This window comes from Sus scrofa, chromosome 6, assembly GCF_000003025.6.
Source record: "Sus scrofa isolate TJ Tabasco breed Duroc chromosome 6, Sscrofa11.1, whole genome shotgun sequence".
Lineage (NCBI taxonomy): Eukaryota > Metazoa > Chordata > Mammalia > Artiodactyla > Suidae > Sus > Sus scrofa.
The window spans coordinates 80,978,864-80,995,616 of NC_010448.4; the positions used below are offsets into that span (position 1 = coordinate 80,978,864).

The following is a 16,753-nucleotide window of genomic DNA, read 5'->3' on the forward strand; positions in this document are numbered from 1 at the left end:
CTCCCAACAACTGCAGCTGATTCTTGTGTTTCTCAGTACTGCTCTGTGGGGCCATAAGGGAAGCTCCTTTGGCTCTTCTGGCAAACCAAGGACAGAGGTCGTATCTCCCTCCTTCTTTGTAGCCTTCATATATGAAGGCAAAATGGAAGCGACAAATTGGGAAAAGGAGTTTAGAAATTCAAGCTGCTCTCCACCAAATACGTTCCTCAAGGTACTTTATTCTTAAGGCCAAACTCCCCTCATTTTAAAAAATTCTCTGCACTACCCACCAGTTCTACCCAGTGTTTCCCAGCCCCCAGTCTCCATAATCCTGAGTCACGCAGGCCAGGTCAGAGGAGGAGAGGGAAAAGCAAAGGAGACGGGAAAAGTGGAAAGAGAAGCGGGGACAGGGAGAGAAATGGGACTTACTGTGCCTGCTGAGTGGTTCCAGGCCGGGGCTGTGACAGCATCTCCTACCCGATTCCGACGAGTGAGCACCTCTGACACGGTGAGGCTGCTCTGGGTCCTTCTGGAAGAGAGCTCAGGGGCATCCCCTGAGTTTCCTACCCTTCGAGTGCCCTGCTCAGAAAGGTATGAGCCAGGCTGTTCGAGGTCTGAATAGTCTGTGGAAGACCTCTGGGTATAGGCGTTGGTAGACTCCACGTTTTTACCTATTCGAGTTGGGGGGTCTTCAAAAGAGTTCAAGTCTCGCCTACTCTTCCAGGCATTCCGCACAGTAACATGTCTGGCATCTGAGGAGCCCACTTCTAAAGGGGCACTATGGCTTTTCCACCTGATTGTCTCCGCTGCGGGTGCATGGCTATTCCTCTCCACAGGCTCTGATGGCTTGATTATAATGCTACTCCGAGAGACCACAGTTTCTGGCTTGTTCTTCAGGGGCCCTTCTCCCGGTCTTTCAGCTTCTGTGAACTGCAGGGTGAAGTCATGTTTGTGAATGGAGAGCTCAAAGGGGGAGCTGATATGGTTGCTAAGGGCTGTGAGGTCTGGTGGCCCAACCTGGATGTTGCTGGTGGATGTGTGCCTCTCCCGCAGGGCCTCGCCTGGGGCAGCTCTCGGGCTGCTGCTGTCAGAAGGGTAGATAGTTATGCTGCTTGTCACTTTGTTTGGTCCTGGTCTGGAAGTAGGTTTCTGTTTCTCCAATGTGGCCTCAGTTCCAGAACCTCCCATGATTTTTTTCACATCCTTATCGATGATGACAGGTTTGATGATGGCTTTGGAGCGCAAGGCCTCTCTGGGGCTGAAGGGCCGCTGGTTTTTTACGCCAGCACCATTGGCCTCTGGGAGCTCCATGGCATTGGTGGAGGCTCTGACAGGTTTTCCAGATTCATTTTCTGTTCCCACATCTTTATCGTTCTCAAACAGGGACGGTCTAAGTCCCCCTCGGGATTTGGCTTTTTCTCTAGAGTTGGGCTGTTGTTTGGGCTCTGGCTCCGGAGTGATGGTTGTGTTCACCAATTTGGCAGTAACAAGAGACACCGTGTCCATGTCGTCATCTGAGTCTGGCTTCTCTCTGCCACTGGATTTGATGACTCGACACCTCAGGGCCTCATGCTGACTACTGTCTTCCATGACAACTGCTACAGGTTGATCAACTCCTTCTTTATTTGGGGTTGAAAAGCCCTGAAGGATGTTCTCTTGGCTTCTGGAGCTATAAGAATACTTTGATAAAGGAGGAGCCTTAGAATTTGGGGAATTGGTGTCAGACTCTGGGCCATTGGCAGCCTTTTTGCCCTTGGAGAGTCCTTCTGAGGAAGATCTTCTAGATGTGGCCAGAGCTCCAATGGCCTTAGAACTGCCAGAGTCTGCAGCCTGAGTTATCTGACTTCCATTGCCAGGCACCTGCCCCCTCTTGCTTAAGAGGGCCTCAGCAGAGGCGTCAGAAGTCTTGTCACCTCTCCCTGATATGTCGTTGGGAACAGAGCCATGGCTGGTATCACTAAATGTTCGTGTTGTCTTCTCTACTTTCCCCTTCAGCCCACCTTCAGTGCCTGGCCTGGGAGTGCCCTTCCAAACTTTACTGTGCTCCTGAGCAGCAGGTGGGTAGCGGCTCAGCACCGATGGCTGCTCCCTGGACTTCTTCCCTTCACTCTGAGAGGAGCCAGATGTGAATCGATCCTCAGTTCTCTTTGTCTCCTGAGTCCCACTGTCCACACCTGCCCCTGTGTTGGAAGCTTTGGCTGTCCTCCTGCTGGTAAAACTGGGAGAGGAAACCTGCCTATTGCTCAGAGAATAGTTCTCATTGTTGATCGCAAACTCCCTATTTCGGTGCCTTTCCCGCTTATGCTGAGGGGACAGTTCCCGGGGTGTGTGCTTGGACACAGATGCCTCATTTGCATGGCCTCTAAACTTAGTCCTCTCGTGCCTGCCTTTGCTGGACAGTAAAGCATCTTCACCTTCCACCTCCCCATTCTCTAACTCTTTCTGTTTCTTGATTTGTAGCTTTATCTCCTCCAGCTGGCTGGCTAAGAGTTTGTTTTTATTTTGTTCACGTACGTAATTATCCTGAAGGTCGTTATTTTTGGCCCTCATTTTCTTAAGCTCTTCCTCCAAAGATTCAAAATGTTTGATTTGTGTCTTAAGTTTCTCAATCTCCTGGTTAAGGTCTTTTACTTTATTGTCTTCCTGATTTCGGTTCTTTTCATTTTCTGATTTGTTTCTTGTTTCATTCTCTACCTGCTTTAGATAGTCCAGAGTGCCCTTCCTTCTTGATTCTTTGGACGGCAGTGAAGAAATACCATCCTCAATCCGTAGGTCATTCCTTTCCAGAAGATTAGAAGCATTCCTTGTATAATCTCGGTTCATTTTTTTGTTCTGCTCCAATTTTTGAGTGAGCTCTTTTATCAGTTTCTCGTTTTCTTTTTCCTTTTCATTCAAGTATTTTCTCTCACTTACAAAGCTCAGAGTTAATGATTTTAGCTTTTCTAACTCTGACACTAAACTCTGCTCAGTTTTATCCAGCCGGTCCTCAGAAGATTCCAGTTCTTTCACTTTGACCCTGAGCATTTCCAGCTCAGAGGAGATTTTCTTTGTCAGGTTTCTCTCCTCATTCAGGCTCAAACAGAGTTGAGTACAGTCGTTCTTACTCCTGCTGAAGGCCTCCTCTAGTTTCTCCAGTTCAGCCATTCGTTTCTGAAGCCGCTCAATCTCAGATTTCAGCTCCCGGGTGAGGTTTTCCTCCTCTTCAAGTTTCTCCTTCATGAGCTGACAGAGATCCTCTGCTCTCTTAATTTCCTCATCTTTGCCTTCAATTCTCAGCACTCGCTGGCGCAGCACTTCAATCTCAGCCAACATACTAGAGTTGCTGCCTTCTGCCTGAATCACCTTGTCCTGGAGATCCAGGAGCTCATCCTCTGCTTTCTGGAGGTTTTTTGTGGCTTCCTCCAGCTCATCAAGGCGGCGGCTTAGACTCTGTAACTTAAACCGCAGGTGACGGCTGGAAGCAGTATCCTTGTAGCTTGTAAATTCAGCCATGTCTACTGTCAGCCAATGTGGGATCTTAGAGGCAGCCAATTGCACTCGAGGAGATGAGAAATGGTTACCTTTCTCTTGGCATCCACAACTTTCTTTGGCAACTGGAGATCATTATTAGTCTACAGAAGAAAAGCAGAAAGCATGTCAGTCAATCTACAATCTCCACTTCAGTTCCCAGTTGTTCCCATATGTAATTCTTGTGCCTAGAACATAGTAGGTGTTAAAATTAGCTGAATGAATAAATTTGAATAAACCTGAAGAAACACCGGTTCTGGAGTTCCCATCGTGGCGAAGTGGTAACGAATCCGACTAGGAACCATGAGGACACAGGTTCAATCCCTGGCCTCGCTTAGTGGGTTGAGGATCCGGCGTTGCCATGAGCTGTGGTGTAGGTTGCAGACACGGCTCGGATCTGGTGTTGCTGTGGCTGTGGTGTAGGCTGGCAGCTGTAGCTCTGATTAGACCCCTAGCCTGAGGACCCCCATATGCCGTGAGTGCGGCCCTGAAAAGACAAGAGACAAAAAAACAAAACAAAGCAAAAAACACGAAACACTGGTTCTTTATAGCTGATGCCTAGTTTCACCCTGAGGAAGAATGCCACCAGGAGTTCCTGCTGTGGCTCAATGGGATTGGCAACATCTTGGGAGCACTGGGACCCAGGTTCGATCCCTGGCGTAGAGGGTTAAGAATCCGGCACAGCTGCAGCTGAGGCTTAGGTCACAAGTGCAGCTCAGATCCGATCACTGGTCTGGGAGGGGGAAATGAAGGGGAAAAAATGCTACCGATGGCAGCATGGCAAAAAGAAAAATGCCTCATTTACGTGATCAGTTGTTCCATATTTGGGAAGCAAAGTCCCAATCCAAAAAGGATAAAAAAATATAATCTGTACCTTATGATACAGCTGAATACAAGGAGAAGGCCACAGAAGGTGGAAAAAGAAAGACAAATACGCTCTGAAGAAATAACTGAACTGGATTCTCAGCAGAAACTTTTAAGTGGTGTCAAGTAGAAGACATGAAAATTTTAAAGTTCTAGGAGAAAATAACTGTAACCTAGAAGTAAATACCTAGAGAAAGTATGAAAGAAGATACAGTAAATTACAGAAATGCTTTTAGAATAAAAGGAAAATAACTTTATGGATGTACTTCAGAATACTGAAACTTATCAGGTAAGGCATGAAATGCAAGAAGGAAAAGAAACCTGAATAAGCACTGATTCAGTTAAACAATAAAGATCAACTGGAGGCAGCCTGTGCTCCTCCCTGATCCGTGCCTAGGGCTCCTGTGTTGCCACGGGCCCAACACCACTCACACCACAGATTGTCTCTCAAGAGAAATGGGTCCTCAGAGTCTCTTTAGTGCCAGAGCTCGGGCCACAGGCAGCTCCACTGCAACAGAAAAGAACCTTTGGAATGAATGCACTCTTTCCGAGGAACTTTGCTAATATGCAGCAACTGGATAGTCTTCCTCATTAATATCAGTCAGCCAGCATAATGATTACACCATGTCATTCAAACAAAAACTGCAGAGTGGAGCGCTGACAAGAGAAAAGAAGTAGGTGGCCTCAACCCAGTCAACCTCAAGCAGCAGCCCCCTCTCTTCTACTAAGCAGAAGCCCAGAGGCTGGTTTCTTTCTGGTCTTCCACCACCTTACCTGGCCCCGATCTTGGCATCATGGATACCGGAAGCCAGGATAAAGACAGCAGCTAAGCAGATAAATGGAGCCTCTTTGGACCAAGATCCCTCCAGGTCTGATTTCAGGAGGTTTTGGCACCCAGGCCTGCAGAGGAGCCCAGAAGACTTACAAACTGGAATCACGTACAGGCCACTTGAATGGCCGAGGTTCCAGCAACGTTCAAGCCATCCCAATAATGGAAGGGGAAAAAAAACAGCTGCCACAGGCCCATAATCTCAATCCCTGGGACTTGACTGTTCTCACTCCCACTGGCTTCTGGAGCTGCTTCTGCCCCAGGCACTCTGGATAGAGCATGTCTTGTGCCCAGCTTCCTTTACCTTGGCTCTGACACAGGAAAGGTTTTGTCTTTTTTAAAAATCTCTCTGAGGCTAGAACCAGAGACATGGAGACATAATTGGTTTTGGGAAACATCAGTACAAAGGTTGTCCTTGTGTGTAAGAAGCTGTTTTGTTTAAAGTTAGACTGCATAACCTCAGCAGTGGAAATGAATCCAACTAGAAACCATGAGGTTGCGGGTTTGATCCCTGGCCTTGCTCAGTGGGTTAAGGATCCGGCGTTGCCGTGAGCTGTGGTGTAGGTTGCAGATGTGGCTCGGATCTGGCGTTGCTGTGGCTGTGGCGTAGGCCAGTGGCTACAGCTCTGATTAGACTCCTAGCCTGGGAACCTCCATATGCCATGGGTGCGGCCCTAGAAAAGACAAAAAGACAAAAAAAATGGCAGTTCGAGGTTGGGGGGAAGGAGGAGGATAAAACTAAAGTAGAACTAAAACTAGACACTAATAACATGTAAGTCATAAAAAGAAATCAGCATTCACGTGTTCTTAAAATGTTACATTTTTTGGGAAGAAGACAGGTTATTGTAACTCACTTTAGACCTTGTTAAGAATAGATATTAATCATATATCTGATAAGGCATTAATAAGCAAAACATATAGAACTCCTATAACTTAACAACAAAAAAGAACCTGATTTAAATAAAAATGGGCAAAGAACCTGAATAAACATTTCCCCAAAGATGCTTAACATCACTCACTAATCACTAGGAAAATCAAAATTAAAACCACAATAAGCTATCATTTTACATCCATTAGGAGGGCAACTACCAAAAGTGGAAAGATGTGGAGAACTTGAACCCTTGTACCCTGTGAATGGGTGGGAAAATGGTACAGCTACTGTGAAAAAAACAGTACGGTGGTTCCTCAGAAAAAATGAAAATAGAAATACCATATGACTCAGCAATCCCATAATGGTAAATATCCAGAAAAAAAAATCCATGATCTATTTGCAGACCCTATGTTCAGAGAAGCACTTTTCACAAGAGCCAAAAGGTGGAAACAACCTTCATCAATCAGTGGATTGATGAACACACAAAATGGGGTATATACATACAATGAAAGATTATTCAGTCCAAAAGGAAGGAAATACTGGCACACACTACAACATTGATGAACCCTGAATACACTCTACTAAGTGAAATAATCCAGTCACAAAAGACAAATGCTATATGACGTATCGATGATAGTCAAATTCATAAAAACAAAGTAGAATGATGGTTGCCAGGGGCTGAGTTAAAGAGGAAATGAAGGTTGTTGTTTAATGGTTTTAGAGTTTCAATCATGCAAGATGAAAAAATCTTCCAGAGACTGGTTGCAAAACAATGTGAATATATACTTAATGTGAATATATACTACTCAACTATACATTTAAAAATTGGAGTTCCCATTGTGGTGCAGTGGAAACGAATCCGACTAGGAAACCTGAGGTTGTGGGTTCGATCCCTGACCCTCCTCAGTGGGTTAAGGATCCAGTGTTGCCAAGAGCTGTGGTGTAGAATCACAAATGTGGCTCAGATCTGGCATTGCTGTGGGTATGATGTAAGCCAGCGGGCAATAGCTCCGATTAAACCCCTAGCCTGGGAACCTCCATATACTGCGAGTGTCACCCTAAAGACAGAAGACCAAAAAAAAAAAAAAAAAAAAATTGTTAAGATGACACTTTGTTATGTATTTTTTGCCACAATTAAAAAAAATAATTTTTTAAATGTTAAGGCATAAAAAGAAGTAAAACACATAAAGTAGGGTAGATTTTCAGCTTCTAAGGTTACCACTTCATCCTAACAAGTAAAAAAAACTGAACAGGAGTTCCTGTCATGGCACAGTGGAAACGAATCTGACTAGGAACCATGAGGTTTCGGGTTCGATCCCTGGCCTTAACTCAGTGAGTTAAGGATCCAGCCTTGCTGTGAGCTGTGGTGTAGGTCACAGACGCAGCTCGGATCTGGCATTACTGTGGCTCTGGCATAGGCTGGCAGCAAACAGCTCTGATTCAACCCCTAGCCTGGGAACCTCCATATGCTGTGGGTGTGGCCCTAAAAAGACAAAAATAAATAAATAACTGAACAAAATCAACAACTCTTCTTAAATATATCAGAGAACTGTAGTCACAGAGAAAACTGTTTCACCCAAAGTTAGGCAAGTGGATATAAAAAGAATCACAACTTAAAGAGCAGAAATGAAGGAGTAGAAACCTCCATGGGAGCCTTACCCCTATAGGAGCTGCACTAGTGAAAATGAGAATATAACCTACTGGAGTCTTATCTGGGGGAAGGAAAATACCCAACTCCGGCTCCTCTCGCCTTCCACGTGGAGGAAGGAATATGCCCAATACCAGTCACCCTATACCACTTAAGAGGTGAGATAGAGAGAGGGGTGGCACGTAAAATCTGATACTGAGAGGCACTTGTGAAATTCAAGCCCAGGGACTCAGGCTTACTAAAAAAGCCTGAGACCTAATCATGGGCCAACAGAACATTTTCCCCGCCCCTACTACCACCACTAAAGGCCTATTTACCTTAGTTTTTTCTATCCAGAACATCATGTCCAGCTTTCAGGGCAAAAAAACAGTCTGAAGAAATATAGCAAGCATATATGGCAAGATATATTGGAATTATCAGAAATTCAAAACTATGATTAATATGCTAAAAACTAACTGAAAAAGAAGACAACATGTAAGAACACATAGCTATAATGTAAGCCCCTTCCCAAAAAAAGGAAATTATAGAAAAGAATCAAAAAGAAATGTTAGAAGAATTCCCTGCTGGCTCAGCAGTTGAAGATCCGGCATTGTCAGTGCTGTAGTACAGGTTTAATCCCTGGCCCAAGAACTTCTGCATACCACGAGTGCAGCCAAAAAATAAATAAAAAGAGGAGTTTCTGTTGTGGCTCAGCAAGTTAAGAACTCAGTACAGTCTCCATGAGGATGCAGATTTGATCCCTGGCCTCACTTAGTGAGTTTACGATCTAGAGTTGCTGTGGCTGTGGCATAGGATGGCATTCCACTCCTAGCCTGGGAACTTCCATATGCCGCAGGTGTGGCCCTAAAAATAAATACAATTAAGAAAAATTAAATGTTATAGATCAAAAACACAAAATAAAAAACACCTTTGGGAGTTCCCGTTGTGGCTCAGCACTAACAAACTGGACTGGTATCCATGAGGAGTTGGGTTCCATCCCTGCCCCAGCTCAGTGGATTAAGGATCCCGCAATGAAGAGCTGTGGTATAGGTCACAGATGCAACTCGGACCCTGCAGTGGCTGTGGCATAGGCCGGCAGCTGCAGCTATAATTCAACCCCTAGCCTGGGAACTTCCATACGCCACAGGAGCAGCCCTAAAAAGAAGGGGAAAAAAAAGTCTTTGATTATTATCTCATTAGACTAGAAACAGCTGGTAAAGAATCTCTGCACGTAAGAATATGCCAGTAGAATCTTCTAAACCTGAAAAGCAAGGAGAAAAAGACTGGGGGAAAAAATGAAACAATATCCAAGAAGTGTGGGACAACTACAAGAGATGTAACAAACGTGTAACGGGAATACCAAAAGAAGAGAAGACAAATTTGAAGCAGTAATGAGAGAATTTCCCAAAATTAATGTCAGACACCAAACCACAGAGTCAGGAAGCTCAGAACACCAAACAAGATGAGTGCTTAAAAAAAAAAAAAAAAAAAAAAGTGGTGGGGGAGATACCCAGGCATACACACTGCAGAAAATCAACAATAAAGGGAGAAAATCTTGATAGAGGCAAGGGGGAAGAACACCTTACCTATACAGGAACAAAGATAAGAATTAACATCTGACTGCTCAGAAATCATGGAAGTGAGAAGGGAGTAGAGTAAAATATTTAAAATGTGGCAAGAAAAATTTTTTACCACCAATCTAGAAATCTGTAACTTACAAAATTATCCTTCAAAAAAGAAGAAGAAATAAAGACTTTCTCAGACAAATAAAAATTGAGAGGGTCTATTGCCAGTAGACTTGTGTTACATGGAATGGAGATGTTCTGGGAGTTCTCTGGTAGTCTAGTGGTTAGGATTTGGTACTTTCACTGCTGTAGCCCTCAAATAAATTGAATCACTTTTATTTATTTATTTATTTATTTATTTATTTTTTTTAGGGCCGTACTGCGGCATATGGAAGTTCCCAGGCTAGGGTGAATCAGAGCTGCAGCTGTTAGCCTGCACCACAGCTCACAGCCATGCCAGATCCTTAACCCACTGAGCCAGCCAGGGAGGGTTTGAACCCACATCCTCATGGATACTAGTCGGGTTCATAATGAGCCACAATGGGAACTCCCATGAATCACTATTTAATGACCTTGTAAAACAGAAAGCATCAGGCCCATCATTTCACTCATGACTTCTACAAACATTTAAGGAAGAAATTACATCAAGTATCTATAATCTCTTCCAAAAAAGAGAATCAAAGGGAATACTTCTGACTTGTTCTTTGATGTCAGCATTACCTTAATACCAAAAACAAAAACATTACAAGAAAACTACAGACCAGTATCTCTCATAAACACAGATGCAAAAATCTTTAATAAAACATATAGTAAATGAAATTCAACACTGTATAAAAAGAATTATATACCACAACTAAGCATGATTTCTCCCCTGTATGCAGGGCTGCTTCAATATTCAAAAATCAGGAGCTCCCATCACGGCCCAGCAGTAAGACCAAAAAATATGTATATACATATTCAAAAATCAATAATGAAGTCTATCACATCAACAGATTAAAGGAGAAAAATCACATGATATTAATAAATGCAGAAAAAGCTTTTGACAAAATTTAACACTCAATTCCTGCTGAGGTGCAGTGGGTTAATGTCCAGCTTGTCTCTGTAGCATTGCTGGTTCGATTCCCAGACTGGTATAGTGGGTTAGGGATCTGGCTTCACCACAGCTGGAGCATAGGTCACAGATGCAGCTCTGATTCAGTCCCTGGCCCAGGAAATTCCATATGCAATGGGTGTGGCCAAATTCGTGATAAAAACTCTCAGCAAACTAGGAACAGGGGGGAGCTTCCTCAACTTGATTAAGAACATCCACCAAAAAACCTACAGCTAACATCATACCTAACTGTGGGGAAACTCAAAGCTTCCCCATTAAGAACAAGGCAAGGATGTGCCTTCTTAACACAGCTACTCAAAATTTACTGAAAGTCCTAGATAAAACAGTAAAAGAAAAAGGACACTGATTGGTAAAGAAGAAATCCAACTATCTTTGTTCACAGATGACATGATTATCTTATGTAGAAAATCCAAATGAATCAACAAAAAAACTCCTGGAACTAATAAGCAATTACAGTTATAGAGAGGTAGCAGGATTAATACACCAAAGTCAATCACTTTCCCATATACCAGCAATGAAGAAGTAGAATTTGAGACTAAAAGCAATACCATTTATTAGTAACCCCCCAAAAAATATACATAGGTATAAATCTAACAAAATACAAGATATATATTAAGAAAACTACAAAACTCTGATGAAGAACTAAATAAAAAGATATTCCATGTTTGTGGATTCCAACAGTCAATATTATCCAAATGTCAGTTCTTCCCAACTTGACCTCTAGGTTCAATGCAATCTCAATCAAAATCCCAGTGATTTATATTGCAGATATAGACAAGTGGATTCTAAAACATGGAGAGGTAAAAGACCCAGTACAGCCAAGTATGTATTAAAAACACAACAAAGTTGAAGAACCAATGCTACTCAATTTCAAGACCTACTATAAAAGCTACAATATTCAATTGAGTTCCTGTCGTGGCTCAGTGGTTAATGAACCTGACTAGGAACCATGAGGTTGCAGGTTCCATCCCTGGCCTTGCTAAATTGGGTTAAGGATCCAGTGTTGCCGTGAGCTGTGGTGTAGGCCAATGGCTACAGCTCTGATTAGACTCCTAGCCTGGGAAACTCCATATGCAGCAGGTGTGGCCCTAGAAAAGACAAAAGACAAAAAAATAATAAAAAATAAAAGCTACAGTATTCAAGACAGTGTGGCACTGGTGAGAGAAGACACAAAAAGATTAACAGAACAGAACAGAGAGCTCAGAAATAGACCTACAAAAATATGGTCAACTGGAGTTCCCATTGTGGCTTAGCAGGTTAAGAACCCAATTAGTATCCATGAGGATACCAGTCTGATCTCTGGCCTCACTCAGTGGGTTAAAGGATCTGGTGTTGCTTCAAGCTGCAGTGTAGGTCACTAGGTGCGGCTTGGATATGGCATTGCTATCTATGGCTGTGGCACAGGCCAGAAGCTGCAGCTCTGACTGGACCCCTAGCCTGGGAACTTCCATATGCCACAGGAGTTGCCCTTTAAAAAAAAAGGTTGACAAAGAAGCAAAAACAATACAACAGAGCAAAGACAGTCTTTTCAACAAATGGTGCTAGAACAGATTGGACATTCACATGCAAAACTGTTGTATTGGATGAATATACTGAACTATATTCAGTATCATGAATATTATATATATATATATACACACACACACACACATATATAGTGGCTGTATCCAAAGGTACAACCACTTTGGAAGGTGGTTTCTTACAAAACTAAACCTACTCAACAATATGATCAGCAAGAGCACAGATGAGATGCAAACTATTATACATAGGATGGATAAACAACAAGGTCCTACAGGGAACTATATTCAGTATCCTGAGATAAATCGTAACAGAAACAAATACGAAAAAAATATTTAGATATATAACTGAATCACTTTGCTGCACACAAGAAACACACTGTAAATCAACTATACTTCAATTTTTAAAATTTTTAAATAAAATTATAAAACAAAAAACAGCACAGATAGTTCATCTATGGTAAGAGGCAGGAAGGCAGAGTATGTGGGTATAAGTGTCAGTGGGTAAGTGGGAAAGAAGGTGTGGTGGCAGGAGTCTAGTAAAGTTCTCTTCTGGTTGTTTTTGCTTTTTCACTGAAGTAGAAAGCGAGATCGTCATCTTAAAGTGATGATAGGCAGGGGATAGAGTAGTACAGGTTTCAGAAAAGGTCATTTAGGAGAATGGAAAATAGAGAATGATTGCCAGGCAACATTAAGGGACCACTTAAAATTCATAGTTATTATTTAAAGTGAAACCAAACGGCAAGATTGTATGTTTATATCCACTTATCTGCTGACAGATGAAGGCACAGAGAGACAGAACTGGACTGAACCAGGGTTGGAGTTTTACAAATGTAACAAAGCAAAAGAAGGGTGAGGAAATTATAGCTGTGTGCAAGGGACATTATACACATTCAGTAAAGAGGAATAAGAACATTAAGAACATGTGAAGAAAACAGTTAAAATGTGATAGGACCAATGAACTGAAGGGACTGGTAAAGACTGAAGGATAGTTGGAGTCAGGGTATTAGAAGGAATGAGCTTGAAAGACAGGAGATGGTAATCAGAGAGGGATTTCAGGAAAATTTCAGGGGGTTTTAGTAATTGATAATGTCAATAACTAAGGTATGAAGAGGTAGAGAACAGAGGACTTCTAGGGCAGTAAAACTATTCTGTATGATACTATAATGGTGCATACGTGTCATTACACATTTGTCCATTCACAGGATATAAAACACCAAGAGTGAACCTGAATGCAAACGATGGACTTTGGGTGATCACGATGAGTGTGGAGGTTCATCAAATGTAACAAATATATATGGAGGATGTTGATAATGAGGGGGGGTTGCAGGGGGAGGTGGGCAGAAAGTATATGGGGAAATTGCTGTACCTTCCCCACAATTCTGCTGTGAAATCAAAAACTTCTCAAAAAAATAAAGAAGTCTCAATTTTTTTTTTTTAACGGCCACACTCACAGCATATGGAAGTTCCTGGGCCAGGGACTGAATCCGACCCACAGCTGCAACCTATGTCACAACTGCAGCAACACCAGATCCTTTAACCCACTGTGAGTAGGGCCAGGGATCGAACCCATGCCTCTGCATTGACTCGAGCCACTGCAGTCAGGTCCTTAACCCACTGTGCCACAGTGGGAGCTCCAGTCTTAGCTTTTTTTTTTTAGGGCTGCACCTGCGGCACATGGAGGTCCCCGGGCTAGGGGTTGAACGTGAACTGCAGCTGCTGGTCTACACCACAGCAACTCAGGGTCCGAGCCACCTCTGCGACCTACACCACAGCTCATAGTAACGCTGGATTCTTAACCCACTGAGCGAGGCTGGGGATCGAACCTGCATCCTTGTGGATACTAATCGGGTTCATTACCATTGAGCCACAACAGGAACTCCCCAGTCTTAACTTTTTAAAGAGTTAAAACTGAAGTATGATTATGGGAATGCTGAGTACAGAGAGAGGTAAGATCACTGGAAGAGAGACATGATTGAGAAGCAAAGCTGTTGCAAGGATTACGGAATTTTACATTGAAAGCACACACATTAACAAGACTAGTGTTGGCAAAAATGACATTAAACAAGAAACTGTAGTCATTGAGAAATGAAAAGCAGTGACTCTGGGGTTCAGTAGTGATCCTGGGGTGCAGTGACCCTGGGTAATGCAATCTGATAGATTTAAACCTGGGAGAAAGGATGGAGGGAACATGGTCTCCCATGAAGAGAAAAACAGCTGCCATATGAGAAAGAAAAACAGACTCAATGATGATTTCTTGAGAAAACCCAGGGCAAAAGAGAAACAACCCTAAGTAGAATTTGAGGAGATGCCATTCCACTTCTCTCCAACCCCAAGATCCCCTCCATTAATTGCACTTAAAGCCTAGAGCCACCAGATGGAGCCCATACTCAGCTTTTAAAAAATACCAAGGCCTCAGCGGTGTTAGAAGTACCTACCTGCCTGCCTCCCTCCCTCAGCCTCTCAGATCCTGCCTTCTCCCTGATTATTCCTCCCTCTCCTACCCCTTGGCTTCCCTGGTACTGTCTTTCCCTGTTTTCTCACCTTTGCTTTTTTTGGTCTCCTCTTCTCCTTTTCCCAGCTTATAGGCTTCTCTATTCTCAAAAACAGGGGAAAAAGCCCTACCTACATTTATAGATTTTTGTTTGTTTCTTTTGCTTTTTATGGTCACACCTGTAGCATATGGAGGTTCCCAGGCTAGGGGCTGAATCAGAGCTGCGGCTGCCAAGCCTACGCCACAGCCACAGCAATGCCGGATCCAAGCCACGTCTGTCACCTACACTACAGCTCACGGCAACGACAGATCCTTAACCCACTGAGTGAGGCCAGGGATCAAACCTGCGTCCTCATGGATGCTAGTCAGGTTCATTACCACTAAGTCACAATGGGAACTCCCTATATATTTTTACAAAGAAGAAAACTTTTCCCTTCCATCTATCTACTTTTTCCTACATACAAAAAACACTTCTTGGCCTTTTGCCTAGTGAAACAGTTTCTTTTTTTGTCTTTTTGCCTTTTCTAGGGCCACTCCTGAGGCATGAGGAGATTCCCAGGCTAGGGATCTAATCGGAGCTGCAGCCACCGGCCTACGCCAGAGCCACAGCAACTCGGGATCTGAGCAACTCGGGATCCTTATCTGAGGATAAGCTGTTTTAAAGCACTTTGTAGAAGCAACATATATCATTTGTCCTCCAATAACTGCTACGCCAATATAGATCCTTTGTATCTACTCCTTTAAAAGTGGTTTAATTGTAAATCAACTACAATAAAAAATTTTTTAAAAACTGTACAGCAGAAACTGACAGAACATTATAAATCAACTACAAATAAAAAATTTTTTTTAGAAAAAGTGGTTTATGGACCATAGTTAGTCCAGTCCACCATCCCTTCCATTCTTATATGAAATTGATAAGGAGTTCCTGTCGTGGCTCAGTGGTTAACGAATCTGACTAGGAACCCTCGCTCAGTAGGTTAAGGATCAGGTGCTGCTGTGAGCTGTGGTGTATGTAGGTCGCAGATACAGCTCGGATTCTGTGTTGCTGTGGCTGTGGTGTAGGCCTGCGGATACAGCTCTGATTCCTAGGGGACTTCCATATGCCATGGGTGTGGCCCTAAAAGGTAACAACAATAACAACAAAAACACACATAAAAACCCCCAAAAAACCAGCTTACCCCAAACTGAAACATTTTCTTTTTTTGGTCTTTTTAGGGCTGCTCCCCCAGCATATGGAAGTTCCCAGGCTAGGGGTCAAATTGGAGCTGTAGCTACCAGCCTACACCACAGACACACAACTCGGGATCCAAGCCAAATCTGCGATCTACACCACAGCCCACTCTAACACTGGATCCTTAACCCACTGAGCATGGCCAGGGATCAAACCCTCGTCCTCATGGATGGTTTGGGTTCCTTACCACTGAGCCAAGAGGGGATCTCCTAAAACACTATCAACAAATCTTATTTATACTACAGTTTTTGTACACAAATCCCTTTTTCCAAAGAGGGAAATGTTATTAAACTTTAGTGCAGTCCCATCTTTAAATTATAATTCTGAATTTAGTAAAGTCTAGAACTTATACTGCTTTTCTTTTGAGGGCCACACCCACAGGATATGGACGTTCCCAGGCTAGGTGTCAAATTGGAGCTGTAGATGCTGGTCTACACCACAGCCACAGCAACGTGGTATCCAAGCCGTCTGCGACCTACACCACAGCTCACAGCAATGCTGGATCCTTTAACCCACTGAGTGAGGCCAGCGATCGAACCTGTGTCCTCATGGATGTTAGTCACATTTGCTTCCATGAGCCATGACAGGAACTCCTGCTTTTTTTATTCATTTGGCTTTTAATGCCAATTTTATGTTCTGTTCAAGACTGGTATGAATCAACCAGTACAGCACAAGGAATGAAAAAACTAAATCCACTGAATATACAGCAAATACTTACTAGAAATATAAAGAGAAAGAATTATCACACACCACCACACAAAATCCTTTGAAGGTTCTTACTGCTCTGGGGATAAAACCCAAACTGTCCAACACAGCATGTGAGGTCCTTCATGATCAGGCCCTGCCTACCTCTTCGGGCTCATCTTCAAATTCCAAGTAGGTTCTGCACCGTCAACGTTCCACAAAGCTGCACTCTCTCTCACCTCCAGGCCTTCATTAGTTTGACTGTAATTCTCATTTCTCCAAATCCCACCTTAGACAATACCTCCTGCAGATCAGGGCCTCTCTTACGCTTTAGTCTGCATCCCATCACGGCATTTATCACAATGTATTCAAGTTTTATTTCCTCATTTGATTTCTCCAGCTGTTTTGTATTCCCCACTGTATTCTCAGTACCCAGTAGAAAGTCTGGCAAAATTAATGCTTCAAATTTGATAA

At 43.2% G+C, this 16,753-nt stretch overlaps 1 protein-coding gene across 7 annotated transcripts in view; it reads right to left on the minus strand.

Annotated features, from left to right (window-relative positions):
- Positions 1–16,753, minus strand: part of LUZP1 (leucine zipper protein 1) — a 138,944-nt gene that overhangs the window by 5,601 nt on the left and 116,590 nt on the right. For all 7 annotated transcript variants that reach the window (XM_021095506.1, XM_021095509.1, XM_021095508.1 and 4 more), the window contains one exon: positions 409–3,590. In XM_021095506.1, coding sequence (XP_020951165.1) covers positions 409–3,471 — 3,063 coding nt within the window. In that variant the 5' untranslated portion in view covers positions 3,472–3,590. The remainder of the gene's footprint in view (positions 1–408; positions 3,591–16,753) is intronic.